The 14,942-nt window shown below is 45.1% G+C and overlaps 1 protein-coding gene across 1 annotated transcript in view; it reads left to right on the top strand.

Annotated features, from left to right (window-relative positions):
* The window catches only part of IQSEC2 (IQ motif and Sec7 domain ArfGEF 2), a 151,871-nt gene extending 136,929 nt beyond the window's left edge, over positions 1-14,942 (top strand). The window contains 9 exon segments of the mRNA XM_088137722.1: positions 2,866-3,032; positions 6,121-6,260; positions 6,374-6,499; positions 7,402-7,501; positions 8,003-8,164; positions 8,472-8,645; positions 10,076-10,125; positions 10,528-10,880; positions 10,882-14,942. Of these exon segments, the coding sequence (XP_087993848.1) occupies positions 2,866-3,032; positions 6,121-6,260; positions 6,374-6,499; positions 7,402-7,501; positions 8,003-8,164; positions 8,472-8,645; positions 10,076-10,125; positions 10,528-10,880; positions 10,882-11,575 (1,966 nt within the window). The 3' untranslated portion in view covers positions 11,576-14,942.

Here is a 14,942-nt window from a genome sequence, read left to right as displayed (position 1 = left end):
CAAAAACCTTCGCAAAACACCGCAAAACACACCACAAGCCTCACCGAACGTCTCCTTGCTACCGCGACCTCGCCCACAGGAAGCCGCGACCGCGTGGCAGCAGGGAAAATGGCCGCGGATCCGGTTCGTAAGTCGAGGCGAGTTCGTAACCCGAGGTAAATTTTTCCTGCCGAAGCTGGTCGTAACCCGAAATGTTCGTTAGTAGAGGCGTTCGTATTCCGAGGTACCACTGTACTTGGAAAGTCTGCCTAAGGTTATCCTGGATCAAAGAGTGTGCGCATTATTTTTGTTTCTCAGCTATGATTCCTGTAGGATTTCCTGTTGAGCTTATACTAGCCTTCTGCTAACTGGTCTCCTCCAACGTGATCAAGCTGGCTGGAGATGATGGTTTGCTAATAAAGGGGCAGATTTGCGTATTGATTCTTGTGTATAAGTTTTAGAGACAGTAAAACGTTGGCGCACATCTCCTATGTATGCAGACGCGTTCTCACAGTATATAAAGCATCTTGTAGTTGGTCTAATACGACTGTCTATTTGTCTCCACTGGCATCAGTCTCATCCACTCAGTCCATCTGCCAGAGTAGAATGGGAATGTATGAGCCTGACAAAGCCATCCGCTCTCACACTGAAAGGATGCCCACTTAAAAAGAAATGCAGTCTTTTTTTTCCCATTGTAGAGAAAGACAATACACCACAGGCCAGCGTGTGGCAAGAGTGCAAGCCATTCCTCTGAATAAGTGAAGTGTCAGGCTTAAGGTGCAGAACTTAGTCTTTAAGAACACCGTAGCATGCCTTATTTCTTTTGCTACCACCCAACTATCCTTTTGTGAAATAATTACAGGACTGGAGAACTTATTTTAAGAAGCAGAGATCAAGAGAAGTGGCCTCTCAGAGTAGGGAAGTGCAGTTCACATGGGAAAGCTTGTTCAGAAATGGGGCTTAACTCCCTAAATACTGGGAGCAGCCTTGAGAATATGAACTTCCTCTCCATGGCACCAGCCCCTCCCTCCCTCCCTCCCTCCTCATTTGACTTGCTTGCCTTGTATTAATAGTTAGTGATGCACCTTCACAAAATTGAACCACTTTTAACACAGCTAGGATTTCCTTCTTCAGTGGAGAATATGAAACCAGGTTTTGGAGTGGCTCTGGAATTCCTGATTAAGTTAAATCAAGATGAGCTTTGTTGCAGATGTAAAAGCACAATCTGTTACAAGTCTGTTGAGAGTAAGTCCCACTTTCCTTGACTTCATGGACAGTCAGTAATGGTTACATGGTTTACAAGACACTGGTGTTTCAGCAGTAGATCACAAAGTAGGTAGGAGAGGACAATTATACATGGAAGAACAGTCTTTAAATTCTTCTAGATTGGCCACTGAAGACTTTAAAGTAAAAGGTGATTATGAATCCAGACAACTGATAAAGGTCTTGGGATTTTTGTATCACAATATATAACATGTATATAAATGCATATCATTGTGCAGGCATTATCATAATTCTGAGCCATAATTAAGAGAGGTATGGGTTGGTATGATATTTGAATTCGCAAACCGTATCTTACAATTAGAAGGAAGTGGAGCTGCAGACTTTATAGTGGTTTGATTTGGGCAATACTGTTCCAGTTGAAGAGTGTGCATCCTTATTTGGAGAGTATGAAGATATTTCACCCTCCCATCAAACTGGCTAGATGGAATAATTTTGTTGGATAGTAGGAATATATTTTCCTGTAGCATGGCGTGATATGGCCTGACTTTGCTTTGCTTGCATAAGTCATGTGGAATTCTCTAAAAGATAGAGTCTAAATAGGCAAAGTATTAAAGACGGAGGACGAGCAGTTCTTTAGTTCGTTAAGGAGAACCTCGGGCAATTTAAAGTCTTGAATAATAATGAGATCCGGTTTCATTTGTTTTATTTTTGTTCCTGTTTATTTTTAAGCTGGTTTCTTTTTAAGGTGCCTCCTTATACATGTGAGAGAGCATAAAGATGTATTATAAGGAATGGGAACTGATGTATAAGACTATTAGTGGGAGGTTCAGTGTTTCATTTATTGTAAAATGGGGAAAATAATCTAGAATTTTCCTCTGTAAAGTATTTTCTTGCATCAGTGTTCTGTGCTTGTATGTACAAGTTGAGCTGTGAGGGACTGGATTTTGGTCCAAGTTAGACCAGCAAAAAGAAACTTTGTAATTTATAGATACAACAAATATTCATTTGTTTATTTATTCATTCATTCATTTATTCATTCATGCCATTTGGAGGAAGGTCCATGGTTTCGGTATTGAGACAATGTCTCTTATTCTGAATATTAACCAAGCCTGTCAACTAAACAAAGACTTAATAATAGATTAATCCAGGAATGACCAGATAATATTTGAATATATTAATACATGAATCAGTTAGCAAGGCTGTGTTGATCAGATTAATCAAAAGTTTAATTACCTAATTTTTCAGTCAGTTAAGATGGATTTTGTAGGATAAAACTGATAAATAAGAATACCTGTATTTTCTGAGTTTTCTGCTATGATTCTGACATGTTACTATAATAGGGAATGAAAAAGAAAGTCTTAAAAGTGGTGTTTGTTTCCAAGGGGGAACAGTAGCTTGTTCATTCAATTTTCACACATTCCCATTGTATCTCACGTCTTGATATTAGTATACTTGGATAATATGCCCATATATTTAAATATTATCTGCAAATTCATGACTAGAGACATATTTATAGATTCAGATAATATCTATTGCAGATAGTTTTCCATGGTGGGATATGGCTTGGGTCCAATGTATAGTTCATGAGAATTGAGAGGTGTGTTATTTTTTTTCTCTGCAATTGCTTGCTCTTTGTTGTAACTTCAACCCCATTTCTTCCAGCCAGCGCTACTGTGTATGCAATGCCCCACTGGTGCGCCAGTTCCGGAACCCTGACACCATCTTCATCTTGGCTTTTGCCATCATCCTTCTCAACACCGACATGTATAGCCCCAGCGTCAAGGCGGAGAGAAAGATGAAGCTGGACGACTTCATCAAAAACTTGCGGGGTAAGCATGAATCCTCTTTTTTTTTCCAAAAAAAAAAAGTCTTTAGAACTCCCAGCATCTTTGCTGCTGTTGCTTCATTGCTTTTCTTTAGATTCCCATGCAGAATATATGTCATCCAGTGCTATATTCAGTCTCCATTTATGTGTAATTCTGTGGGAGCTCAGAAAATGCTGAATTGGTGAATGTACCCTTCAATTTCTGAAAGTTCTCAGTTGGTTTGAAACCCAGCAATTTCTTCCTTGGTTTCAGGGCTGAAAATACATGCTTGCAAGTTTGTGAGCAAGCCTGGTAAAATCTCAGTGAGAAGCTAGAGAGAGATGTCTGAAAAAGATTTGCAGCACTTTTGGAGACATGACTCCAGTGCCATTGACTACTGCAAATGTTCAAAATAATAATAAATTAATTATGTGGCGAGAAAGTGATATTGCACACTTCAGACCTCTGCTAGTTTAGTCCAGAATTTATAATACCTAGATATAATTTTTCAGTATTTTAATGCAGGCTGATCATAGTCTTTGGTATGAAGATACCAGAATGGTGGCGTCTTAAATATTGCCTCTCCCTTTTCTTTAGAGGCAACTCAGCAATAATGGACTATGAAAAAAATAAGAAAAAAATAAATAATAAGCCAATTATTTTATTAAATTTGCAGATGACAGCTAGGAAGAATAGCTAACACCTTAAAGAACAAAATCATGATTCTAACTTATTTCAAAAGCCTTGAACATTGGGCCAAATCTAACAGTTATCCAAAGGAGATAAATGTAAAGTTGCACATCTGTGTAGGAAAAATCAGATGCAGAGGTATGTTAGGATATTCTCATGGGAAGAAAAGCAAATTGCTTATCTCCAAACATTGTTATGGCTGCAGAAGTCACGCCACCTGCATCTGGTCTTTTAATTTGCATGTATTCTGCTATTTACTGCCACCTATTGGCATCTGCATGTTAGTTACCTAAGGGGAGGTGCATAGTGTCAATAAATTGTGGGTGATTGTATGCCTCCCTGCTAGTAGGATTTTAGTCATCATGTAATCAGTTTTATAGGTTATGTAGTTGTAACTAATATATGAGAAGAAGTGATTTTTTCTATGTTTTGCATGGAACTTGTATTTTATGTAGTTTTATTTTTCTCAGTAAACAACCAGATATATTTTATACCTTCTGGCTGGATTCATTTGGAGAACAAGATAAGGACATTGCATTCTTTACATCTCTCTAACGCTGGTGTGTATTTTTGGTGTGGAATGTGGTCATATCTGCACTCTGCCTAACAAGGTACAAGATTGAACAGACCTTGCTTGACGGCAGTGCATGTGAGAAAATCTAGGGTTCCTAGTGGGCCCCCAACTGAGTATGAACCAGCAATGATGCAGCAACTCAAATGACTGATGCAATCTTAGACAGCATTGCATCCAGATCATGGGGTGTAATCATTCCTTTATATTCTGCGCTGATTAGTCTGCACTTGGAGTACTGTGTCCAATTCTGGCTGCTGTATTTTGAAAGGGATGTGAAGAAGCTGAAGCAAGGAGAATTATCAGGACAATAAGGTGTTAAGTAACTAAGAAATGGCAAGGAATTGTTACAGACATTAGCTTGCCAAAGAGGACTGTCCAATGAAAAATGGGAGAGATTTGCCTTCTGTTAAAAGTAAGGATAGAACAAACACTAATTGTCTGGAATCTTAAAAAAGAGATTCAGGCTGAATATTTAGAGAAATTTCCTGATGGTAAGAAATGTTAAGTGGCTGGATATTCTGTCTGGAACAGTGGTGCATGCTAGAAGTTTTCAAAAGAGCTGGATGGCCAGCACTACTGGATCATTTATAAGATTCCTTCCAAGTCACACATTCTGTGATCATATCTAACTCATTACGGTGAGCAAAGCTGCTACCAGATTCCTGTTAAAATGGGAAGGAAGTACAACCTGAGCTGAGTGATATTATTTATCTCAAAATAGAAATTGAGATTATTGTGATCAAATGCTTTTCGAGTAAGGATTTCTTTATGTACAAATTGGGGAGCTTGAGATCAATTTGGACTAGATCTAACAGCCAGAATATTACAGGCTGAAAAACAGCTTCAGTTGACAGACCTCTGCTTTCTATAGTAGAGAAAGTTGCCCATATCATGTTTCCAGGGAATGTTCAAATCAAATTCTGTTGATTCTTGGTAGGGATTTGATTTGATCCAATCAAATTCTGTTGATTCTGAACAAATCACTGGCCCTGTTTGACTTGGATAGGAATTATTATTATTACTATTATTATTATTATTTACACAACAATGTGAAATCACAGCTGCCAGTTCTTTAGCTGGTGCTGGCCTTCATTCCCAAGACCCAAGGATGTCATAATGTATTGGCGTAGTATATGTGCGGATCAAGCAGTGTGGCCTTTTGTAGTTGACCAATGGAAATGTAGTCAATGCGCAGATTTTCTAAGTGCCGTATGGCACCTAGTGTGCCGATAACCACTGGGACCTTCACTGCCGGTTTATGCTATAATCTTTCAACTTTGGTTTTCAGATCTTGATACTTTATGATCTCCAATTCTTTGTCTTCTGTTCTACTGTCCCCTGGTATTGCCACATCAATTATCCACACTTTCTTCTTTTCAACCACAGTTAAATCTGGTGTGTTATGCACCAAAATTTTATCCGTTTGTATTCGGAAATCCCACAGTATTTTAACCTGTTCATTTTTAACTACTTTTTCAACTATATGTTCCCACCAATTTTTCATTACTAACGGATGATAATTTTTACAGATGTTCCAGTGAATCATATTGACAACCATGTTATGTCATTGTTTATAGTCAGTTTTATTTTTATTATTATGATTGGTCGCACAGTCAGCCAGATGTTTAGACTGGATTGGACATTTTTATTTACCTATCGAGTCCTTCCCAAGGACCTGGGATAGGCAGATGTTGTTTGATGGTGTTAAAGGTATCATTGCAGGACATAAGCTGAATAATAATAATAATAATAATAATAATAATAATTATTATTATTATTATTATTACTACTACTACTACTATTTCCTGAAACTTACCTTTTGACTTCCTCTCTTGGTTTCTTTGCCAGGGGTTGATAATGGGGAGGATATTCCCCGTGACCTCTTGGTAGGGATTTACCAGCGGATTCAGAGCCGAGAACTGCGCACCAATGATGATCACGTTTCTCAGGTCCAGGCAGTGGAGCGCATGATTGTAGGCAAAAAGCCGGTGAGTGGAAACTGTCTTCAGGGGTGATTGACTGTGGCTTGTGAAGAGTGCCCTCCCAAGCACTTGTTTTCTGGCTCTGCTCCCAGCATGTTCTTCCTCTCTATCCCACCCAGGTTCTCTCTCTGCCCCATAGGCGCCTGGTGTGCTGTTGCCAGCTGTATGAGGTCCCCGACCCCAACCGGCCCCAGAGGCTTGGCCTACACCAGAGGGAAGTCTTCCTCTTCAATGACCTCTTAGTGGTAAGGTCAAGGGGGGGTGAAGGAACTCAGCCCCTTTGGGTAGAGATATTGTTGGGAAAGAGCCTGTTTTATTTCAAGCACATCTTTCCATCTTCTCACGCAAGAGTTTTGAAAAGCCCAGGCAATGAAAGGCTTGGAACAAATTGGGCATTGTTGAGAAGCGAAAGGGCCTAGTATTCCTCGGAAGGCTGTTTCTACCAAATGGGGCCATTTTCTGGCTTGCCACATCCAGGTTCTCTCTGGCAATGTATTTCATCTTCCTAGCTGAGCCAGTGTCACGGGGGAGAATACTGAGAATATCTCTGCTAGAGGTAGATTGATGGAATTGATTTAATGAAAATGGACTTGGTGGTAAAGCTGCATACTGGGAAGGAAAGGGACCCTTTAGGGAGAAAAGAAAGATATAAAAATGAAATATTAAAAATTCATGCCCAATTGAAAGGCATTTGACTGGTAGTACCATTATAGTGTTGTAAAATTATTGTTTTAAAAAAGTAATTTAAAATTTAGGATTTCTCAGCTGTGTCTGAGAGAGAGAGAGATGGGAGTTTCCACCAGGCAGCAACATCCCACTTTGCTGTGAAAACTTCAAAAGGAAAAAGTGCAATGAATTAGACAGGGGTTTTGTGTGGTTTATGACTAATGTGAGAAGGAAATACTGGACTGACTAACGTGGTACTTTCTTAAAAGTGGTGCTAGAGTGGCATTATGTTCAGCCATATGGAAGGAAATCCCATTTTACTTTAGAGTTATATAAATGTGTATGGTGTTTTTTCAGTGTAACATACATAATCTGTGCTTTAGATTAGGAAGTAAGGCATAGTGGTTAACTCACTGTTGTCTCTCCTCCCTACTGATCCTCTTTTCCCTACCATCAACCCTCCGTGGCCAATGATATTTAGGTGACAAAGATTTTCCAGAAGAAGAAGATCCTTGTGACCTACAGTTTCCGTCAGAGCTTCCCGCTTGTTGAGATGCAGCTACAGCTCTTTCAGAATTCCTGTGAGTGTCCCTACCTGAATTCCCAGCAGAGAGGACTCATAGCCACGCTGTCACCCTCTCTGTGGGCTCAGGCTCCATGGTATACGACCACCTGCCCCAATTATAGTCTTTCTCCTTCTCCCCATCTTGATCCTTAAAGTCCCCTTTAGGGAAGAATTGTTGGGTCTTCAGTGCCCACTGCAACAACTGGAGAGTCATTGGATCTCCTACCTATCCCAGGCTTTCCGGTCTGGTGTTTTCCAGGCAGGCTGAGAATGCAACCCCAGGCTAGTCTGGAATTGTCCAGCTGGGGCAGGCGAGTTTATCCTCCCTCTTTCCCTGGTGTGAGCCAGCCTCTGAAGGGTCTTTGCCCTTTGCTGTTACTTATCCTTCTGTCTGTAATTAGAGCCATCCTTGGGCCTTCCCTCAGGACAAACCCGGTGCCCTGGCCCATTTCTTGATTGCCCACCTTGCTTTGCAATGGACCCATCCTCACCCAGTATCTGACTGTCTTCTACCCAGATTACCAGTATGGGATTAAGCTACTCTCAGCTGTCCCTGGTGGGGAGAGAAAAGTCCTGATCATCTTCAATGCCCCCAGTCTGCAGGATCGATTGCGCTTCACAAGTGACCTGCGGGAGTCCATCGCTGAAGTGCAAGAGATGGAGAAATACCGTGTGGAATGTGAGTGATCAAATGTTGTGGTCCAGAATGTTATTATAGGGAACGTATTTGAAAATGGCTGAGTGCTTGAAAGCTTAGAAGTGAGGGGGGAACTTTGTATAACCCTCCTGTCAACAGAAGGCAATGCCCTCATATCTGAGATAATATTTCGCAAATGTTCATGGAATTTGTTATTGTTTCCAAACGTAGCCTTTGGACTCCATCAGTGTAAATCAGAAATGGGCTCTTTCTATCACTCAAGGCTGAGAGACACCATCCTAAGAATTGTAAATAACCAGTCTGTTTCTGTCTTATCCTTCCATCACAGCGGAGCTTGAAAAGCAGAAAGGAGTAATGCGCCCCAATGCCTCTCCCTCTTCCGGGCCCAAGGACACCGTGAATGGCACCCTGACCCGGAGCAGCCTAGAGGATGCCTACACTGTGGGAGAGGGGCTGAAGAGAAGTGCCCTCAGTAGCTCCCTGCGTGACCTCTCTGATGCTGGTGAGGGACAGGGGTTCAGGACTCTAGGTTCCTTTTATGGCTCTAGGAGAAGAGACCTTGAGAAGCTCAGGGCTGGGACGAAGATCAGGAAAGAGCCAGAATTTATCCATTTATGCTGAGGAGGAATATCACCAGATTCCACGGAACAGAAATGTGTGGCAGAATGTAGCAGATGACATCATCAATGTCCTAGAGGCCTCTCTGTGCAGCTGGCCATGCTGAGTTGCGCTTCTGGCCTCCAGGTTCTGGGTTCCAGAATTTGAGCCAATATATGCATTTGACGGGACCTGCCGGGACATTTTCTAGACTGTATTACTTCAGGCTTTAGATTGAGCCTGGACAACTGTTCTGGGGAAGCCAAGAGCCACAGTGAGCAAAGCTGTGGCCCTTGGCTAAATCAACAGACTTGAGGTTTCTTGTTTGATTTTCTGGGGTTGGGGGAGGGGGATTTAGAGTGTTCTTAATGTTTAAAACTATGAAAAGCCTCTTTTATAGCTGACTATGAATATACATGTGCTACCTCAAAATGGTGTGTTACTGTGCCACCAGGTTTTGGTAGCATTTGTGGACTCCATGGGGTCCTGGCTATTGATTGGCCACCTCTGCTTTAAATGGTTGTTTACTTCAGATACTCTCTTATGAACAAGAGAAATCCCTGCAAGTAAAAAAATAGGGAGAAATTCAGACTGAACCTTTCTCCCTTGGCTTCCTAGGTTTCTACTTGCAGGAAGATTTTGCATGAGGGGAGCTTTTCAAGATGGAACACCCATCACCACCTTTAAGCTGGAGCAATGCAGCCAAGGAAAAGGTTTTAGCACTTGAATTTGTTAAAACTGGCTCTGTCACAGCTCTCTTAAAAACCCAGCTCCACTCAAACTTTAACTTAATGCCTTCCCAGAAATCAGTTTATCCCGGAAATATAATTGTGATGGCTCCCTCTGCTGGCTTAAAAAAAAAACTTTATGTCTGGTTAATGATTTCCACCATTTAATTCTCTTCCATAAAACTGACTCAAGAATAGGAAATCCCCAGGATTTTGGAATGTAAGAATTTATCAGATAGCTGGTGAATGGATGGATGGATGGATCTCTCTCTCTCTTCCAAACTTTGTGTGAGGAAGAAATGTAGGTGCACTCCGTGTCTCAGGAGGAGTGCAGTTGTTGGGGGTGGGGTGTGCAGGATCCTTGCATACCCCGACCCAAGTAATTTTACGGCAACAGAAGAGGGCCTGCTCCGTACTAAAGCGAGGTGAACAAGGGCGAGACACTCTGTTTCCCTCTTTTCTTTTGCTAACTCTGCCTTTGCTCTGTTGCTCTGCTTGGTGGGATGGGATGGGGGGACCTTTCTTCCCGCTTGCCTTCCAAGTTGGAGGGTTGGCGTAAAGGGGAAGGGGCGAAGTTCAGGTCTCGCTAATCCCTGCTCTGTTGCAGGCAAGCGGGGCCGCCGTAACAGCGTGGGATCCTTGGACAGCACAATTGAAGTAAGTGGGCTAGAGGAAAAGCAGCCCCTTAAGGGTGGAGGTGGGGGAGAGGGAAGCAGGCGGGGTCCCTCTGTCCTTCTCGCGCTTTCTGCCTTGCAGCTTCTCTCTTGTCCCTTCTATCCACCTCCAGAGGGAGGTCAAGGAGCATGTGAGTCACTCCCTTGCTGTGGAAACCTTGATGCCCCTTCCCAGAACGTCTTACTTTTTACTTTAACCCAAAGCTCTCTGCCAGGAGGGCAGAATCCACAGCCTGCCCTGAGCAAATCTAGGGAAGTCTGGACTCTGTCGGCCTAGGGGGGTTATAGACGCCGGTTGTTTAATGCCCCGTCTTTCTCTCCCTTCTCTTTCTCTCTTCCTCTTTCTCTCTTCTGCCTTTCCACCCTCATTCCTCGTGTCCTCCAGGGGTCTATCATTAGCAGCCCACATCCCCATCAGAGGGTGCCGCCGCCACCTCCTCCAGAGGAATACAAGCCCCAGCCTCGGCCCCCCTCGAACTCGTCCTCCTTCCTGGGCTCCCTTTTTGGCAGCAAGCGCGGGAAGGGCCCTTTCCAGACACCCCCCAGCCAGGCCTCGGCGTCCTCCTCTTCAGCATCTTCGTCCCACCATCACCTGCCCCAGCACCACCCGCATCACAGCCACCCCTCCCTCCCCGATGGCCAGTCCAAGCTGCAGGCCCTCCATGCCCAATACTGCCACGGCCCCTCTGCCCAGCCCCCACCCCCCTACCCCCAGCAGCCCCCGCCTCCCCAGCAGCCGGCCCCCACCCCCACCTCTGGCCCTGCCCTCCAACCCTCTGCCGCCTCAGGTCCAGCGCTACCACCATTCCCAGCAGCCTCCTCTGTCAGCTCCCCCCCAAAAGCAGGCAGTGCCTGCTTTCCCCACCCCCCAACCCCACCACCACTATACTCTCGGCCGGCCTGGGCAGCAGAAGCGCCACCAGATGGTCGCTGCGGCCTCCCAGCACCCTCCCTTCCCTCACGGGCGCCAGCCCACCTCACCACTGCCCCTCTACAGCCCTGCCCCTCAGCATGCCCTGGCACACACGTACCCCCAGCAGCTCCATCAGTCGGGGGGCAGTGGGCAGCACACCCTGCACAGGCAGCAGGCCCCAAAGCACTTTATCTTCAGCCATCATCCTGCACAGCTCCTACAGCGGCCTCCTCCGCCCTCTGGCATGGGGCCGTATCCTGGGCATCACGGCCATCCTCAGCCACACCACAGCCAACCCCCAATGCCCCCGCCTCATTCCCCCATCCCCCCACACCCTTCTTACCCACCTCTCCCCCCTCCATCCCCTCATACCCCTCTCAGCCCCCACTCTCCGGCTGCTCCTACATCCCCTCTGGCCCAGCACCTCCCCATGCACCAGGGGGGCCCTCCACCCATGCCTGCTCAAGGGCCCCCGAATCCCAAACCTAAGCCGGTCAACAGAATCAGCACCGTTGTGTGAGCAGCTGCTGCCACAGTGGGGCTGAGGGCAGATCTATAAATATATAAATAACAGAGCTCAGGGCCTCCCCTGTTCCAGCTGAGGTGATGGGGAAGGATGGAGGTCAGGAGGGTGTCTAGATTTTATGGCCGTTCCCTTTCCTCCTCCCCACTCCACGTCCCATCCCTCTTTTTCCTAGGATCAGAACTGAGAGAGGGCATCCCTTGGAAAGGAAGAAATCTGGACCTGCAACACCATTCGTGGCCTGAGGGGGGCACCAGCTTCACCTGGGCTTTGCTTCTGGGAGCTCTGCCTCTTTTCTCTTCCCTGCGGGTCATCTCTCCCCACTCCTACCATCTTTTTCTGAGCACCTGTGGACAGTATGGTAGTTTTGTGGTGACTGTGGCTGGTGAAAGCATAAGCTGCAGTGTTGGGGAAAGCAGGTTTCTGTTTATGTTGTCTTAGGGGTATGGCCAAACAGGTAGAATTTTCCATCCCAAATTCTGGGGCAGCAAATTCTTCTCTGACAGCATCACTTCATGATGGGGATGACTGACGGGGAAGGAAGGAAGGAAGGAAGGAAGGAAGGAAGGAAGGAAGGAAGGAAGGAAGGAAGGAAGGAAGGAAGGAAGGAAGGAAGGAAGGCAGGCAGGCAGGCAGGCAGGCAGGCAGGCAGGCAGGCAGGCAGGCAGGCAGGCCATGGTGAAGCAGTCGATCCTATGATTTTGCTACGTGCTCCCATTGTCAGACGTGGGCAGAGATAATCATACTCTCTGCTGTATGTGGGATACCTGCTAGGCCCCCAGGCAATCTTGCCTGGCATGGTACAAGCCATGAATGTGCACAGCAAGCCGTGCAAAGGGCTTTGTATTTCCAGCTGCTTCAGACCCTCCCCCCAGAAGACAGTAGTCCAAACAAGACTTTTCATTCCCTTATTGGCCCCAGAATTTGCTGACAAGAGGAAGAGCTTTCCTTTTTAAAACGTTAGGCAGGACGCAGGTAGTCCCTGTGGCTGCCTTCTGTATGTCTTGTTTACATTGCAAGTGGCATTTATGAATCCTGCTTTGTAGTGGTAATTTTTACTCAGAAGAATGACTGAAGAAGAATTTCTCGCTTTTTTCTGATTTACATGAAAACATGCTTTGAGTCTGATTACCCCAGTTTTTAATAGCTCCTGTAGACCATGAACTCATTTTCCTCACTTGCAAACAGCCCAAGTGAATACAGGAGATGGAGCAGAGTTCTAAAGACCTTTGGTGAATTTTTTGGGCTCTGTAAAATACTTCTCTGCCAGATTCTGCAGAGGGGCACAGAAAATGTTATGCAGAAGAGATGCAGCAGGAACCAGGTGCTTAGTCCTTCCCAAGCCTGCCATTTTCTTCCTGCACCTCCTCATAAGCCTCTGTTTCTTCCAGTGATCTGTCCTTGTTTAGGGAAAAGCAGTTAATATCCACTCTCAGTCAAATACCTGGCTCCTTGTTCTTGCAGAGTAGCTTCTGACTTTGATATTTGTGCAGAGGGGAGCATGCCTTCCGGTCTCTATCAAAGGGGGTGGTTTCATTACCGCAGAAAACCTGCAGGCAGGTGCTTTGCTATATCCAAAAAGACGGTATACACACCTACCCGCACAGGCCTTCAGCACTGTGGGTATCAGTTTGCCCCTTGGACAGGCTGCTTTTCAAAGGTGCTTCAGTGTTTTGGCTTCCTGGATGCTTTCGACCTGTCTTCCCTCATCCTGCCCTACTAGTGTCACCAATTCCTAGACAAATATTTTATATTTTTAGAAAATAGGCTCTTCCTCTTGAAAGCCCTCTTGCCTGTTGACTTGCTCCAGAGAGAGAAAGAAACATCGGTCAGTCACCTGCAGCGTGTGGGGCTGATGAGCCTCTGGGGCCCCCTGCTCTTTTGGGGAAGTGATGAAGAGAGGCTGTCTTGGTAATTTGCACAGTTTGTGAGTTTCTGTTGTTTACATTAGAGAAAGGAAAGAGACTTGGACAGGAGATGTTAAGGATCTGTGGGGAAGGGGCAAGTCCAAAGTATGGAGAATCTGGGACACGGGAAGGAAATGTGTCCTGTCCTCTCGGTTCTTATGCATAAAGGGCTATTTTTACTCCTTTCTCCTCCCCACCCCTTCTCTGGGGTTTGCACTGAATCTATTTTTAAAAATAGGGACTTCTATATTCTTGGGCTTTGTATGAACCCACCCCTAATTGAATTGGAGAGTGGAAAGTAAACTGCTGTGATCTCTTCTCTCCTAAATTGTTTGTTCATCTAGTCAGTGCATTAGTGCTTGGTAATGGGGAGACAGAGTAGGATTCTCTCCCAACAAGTTCCTTTGGAAGGTTAGATGCACTTTAATCCCTGTGCGCTGTGTTTCCGGAAAAAGATGGCATCCAGTTTCTGCTGTCCCAAATCAAGCTTATGGGGCACATCCAGACCTAACCTTCTTCCTTCCCTTGAGGTGCTATGTTGTTCTGCCACTCACCTATCTTGCCTAGTAACGTTAAGAGGTGGGCCTCCTCCTAGGTCTTGTTTTAGCTTTGGACAAAGAGAGACAAAGCTGGATTAAGGATATCAAGTCGTCATTTCAAAAAGTAAGGAAATGATGCCTGAATTAACAGTGCCTGTTTTTATATTTTTAAGGAGATGCTATGGATTTTGGATGGAAGAAATTATTTTATTGCTTAATAAAATGCAAAGAGGTGCTCCCCAGATTTCTAATAATAGAAGCACACTATTTTTTTCCCTAGCTTAGAAGAGGAAAGTAGAGCAGTGACCCATGCTAAAATGCAGACTAGCCGCCTCTGAAGGTTAGTTCTACTTGTGGCAGAAAGAATTAGGCTAGCCTCAAAGGTTGCACAAGGTAGAAATATTTCATCCAGCCAGCCCCACCTGCTGCCCTCCTGACTGTCTGAACTACAGCTGCCATCTTCCCCAGTCAGATAGGAAGATTATTGCTGAGTCAGTAATACGGAGAATGCCAAGGTGGAGAAGCTTGGCTTATCGTCTCGCTGTGGCCTATACAAGTCCTGCTCAAGTGCCCTGTTAAACTTACAGAAATGACTGCTCTAAGGGGAGCAAGCAGAGTGAGAGGTGAGATTTCTCTTGCTCTTTTGAGGAAGGGGGAAGACTAAGAGAGGAGCAATTGGTAGAGGGTCTCAGGAGGCTTACGGGTTTCTTGATTCTCACAGGTTGGAAGCACACTAGGCTTCATTTCCTCTGCCCTCTGCTAACTGATTAAGCTCCACAGCCTTGGGGGGGAACCCAGGAGTCTCCTCAGGTGGCAGCTCAGACCTCCCTGCGCCACCTTGCAAAGTCCTGGGTTTCTCCTCTCCCCCACATCATACCCCATGTCAGGTCTTCCCACCCTGTGCCCCACCCCCGAGCA

This window comes from Python bivittatus, unplaced genomic scaffold, assembly GCF_059951505.1.
Source record: "Python bivittatus isolate LINGU-HERP-01145 unplaced genomic scaffold, Pbiv_v1 ctg000220_np1212, whole genome shotgun sequence".
Lineage (NCBI taxonomy): Eukaryota > Metazoa > Chordata > Lepidosauria > Squamata > Pythonidae > Python > Python bivittatus.
This window is presented reverse-complemented; position numbering and strand designations above follow the sequence as displayed.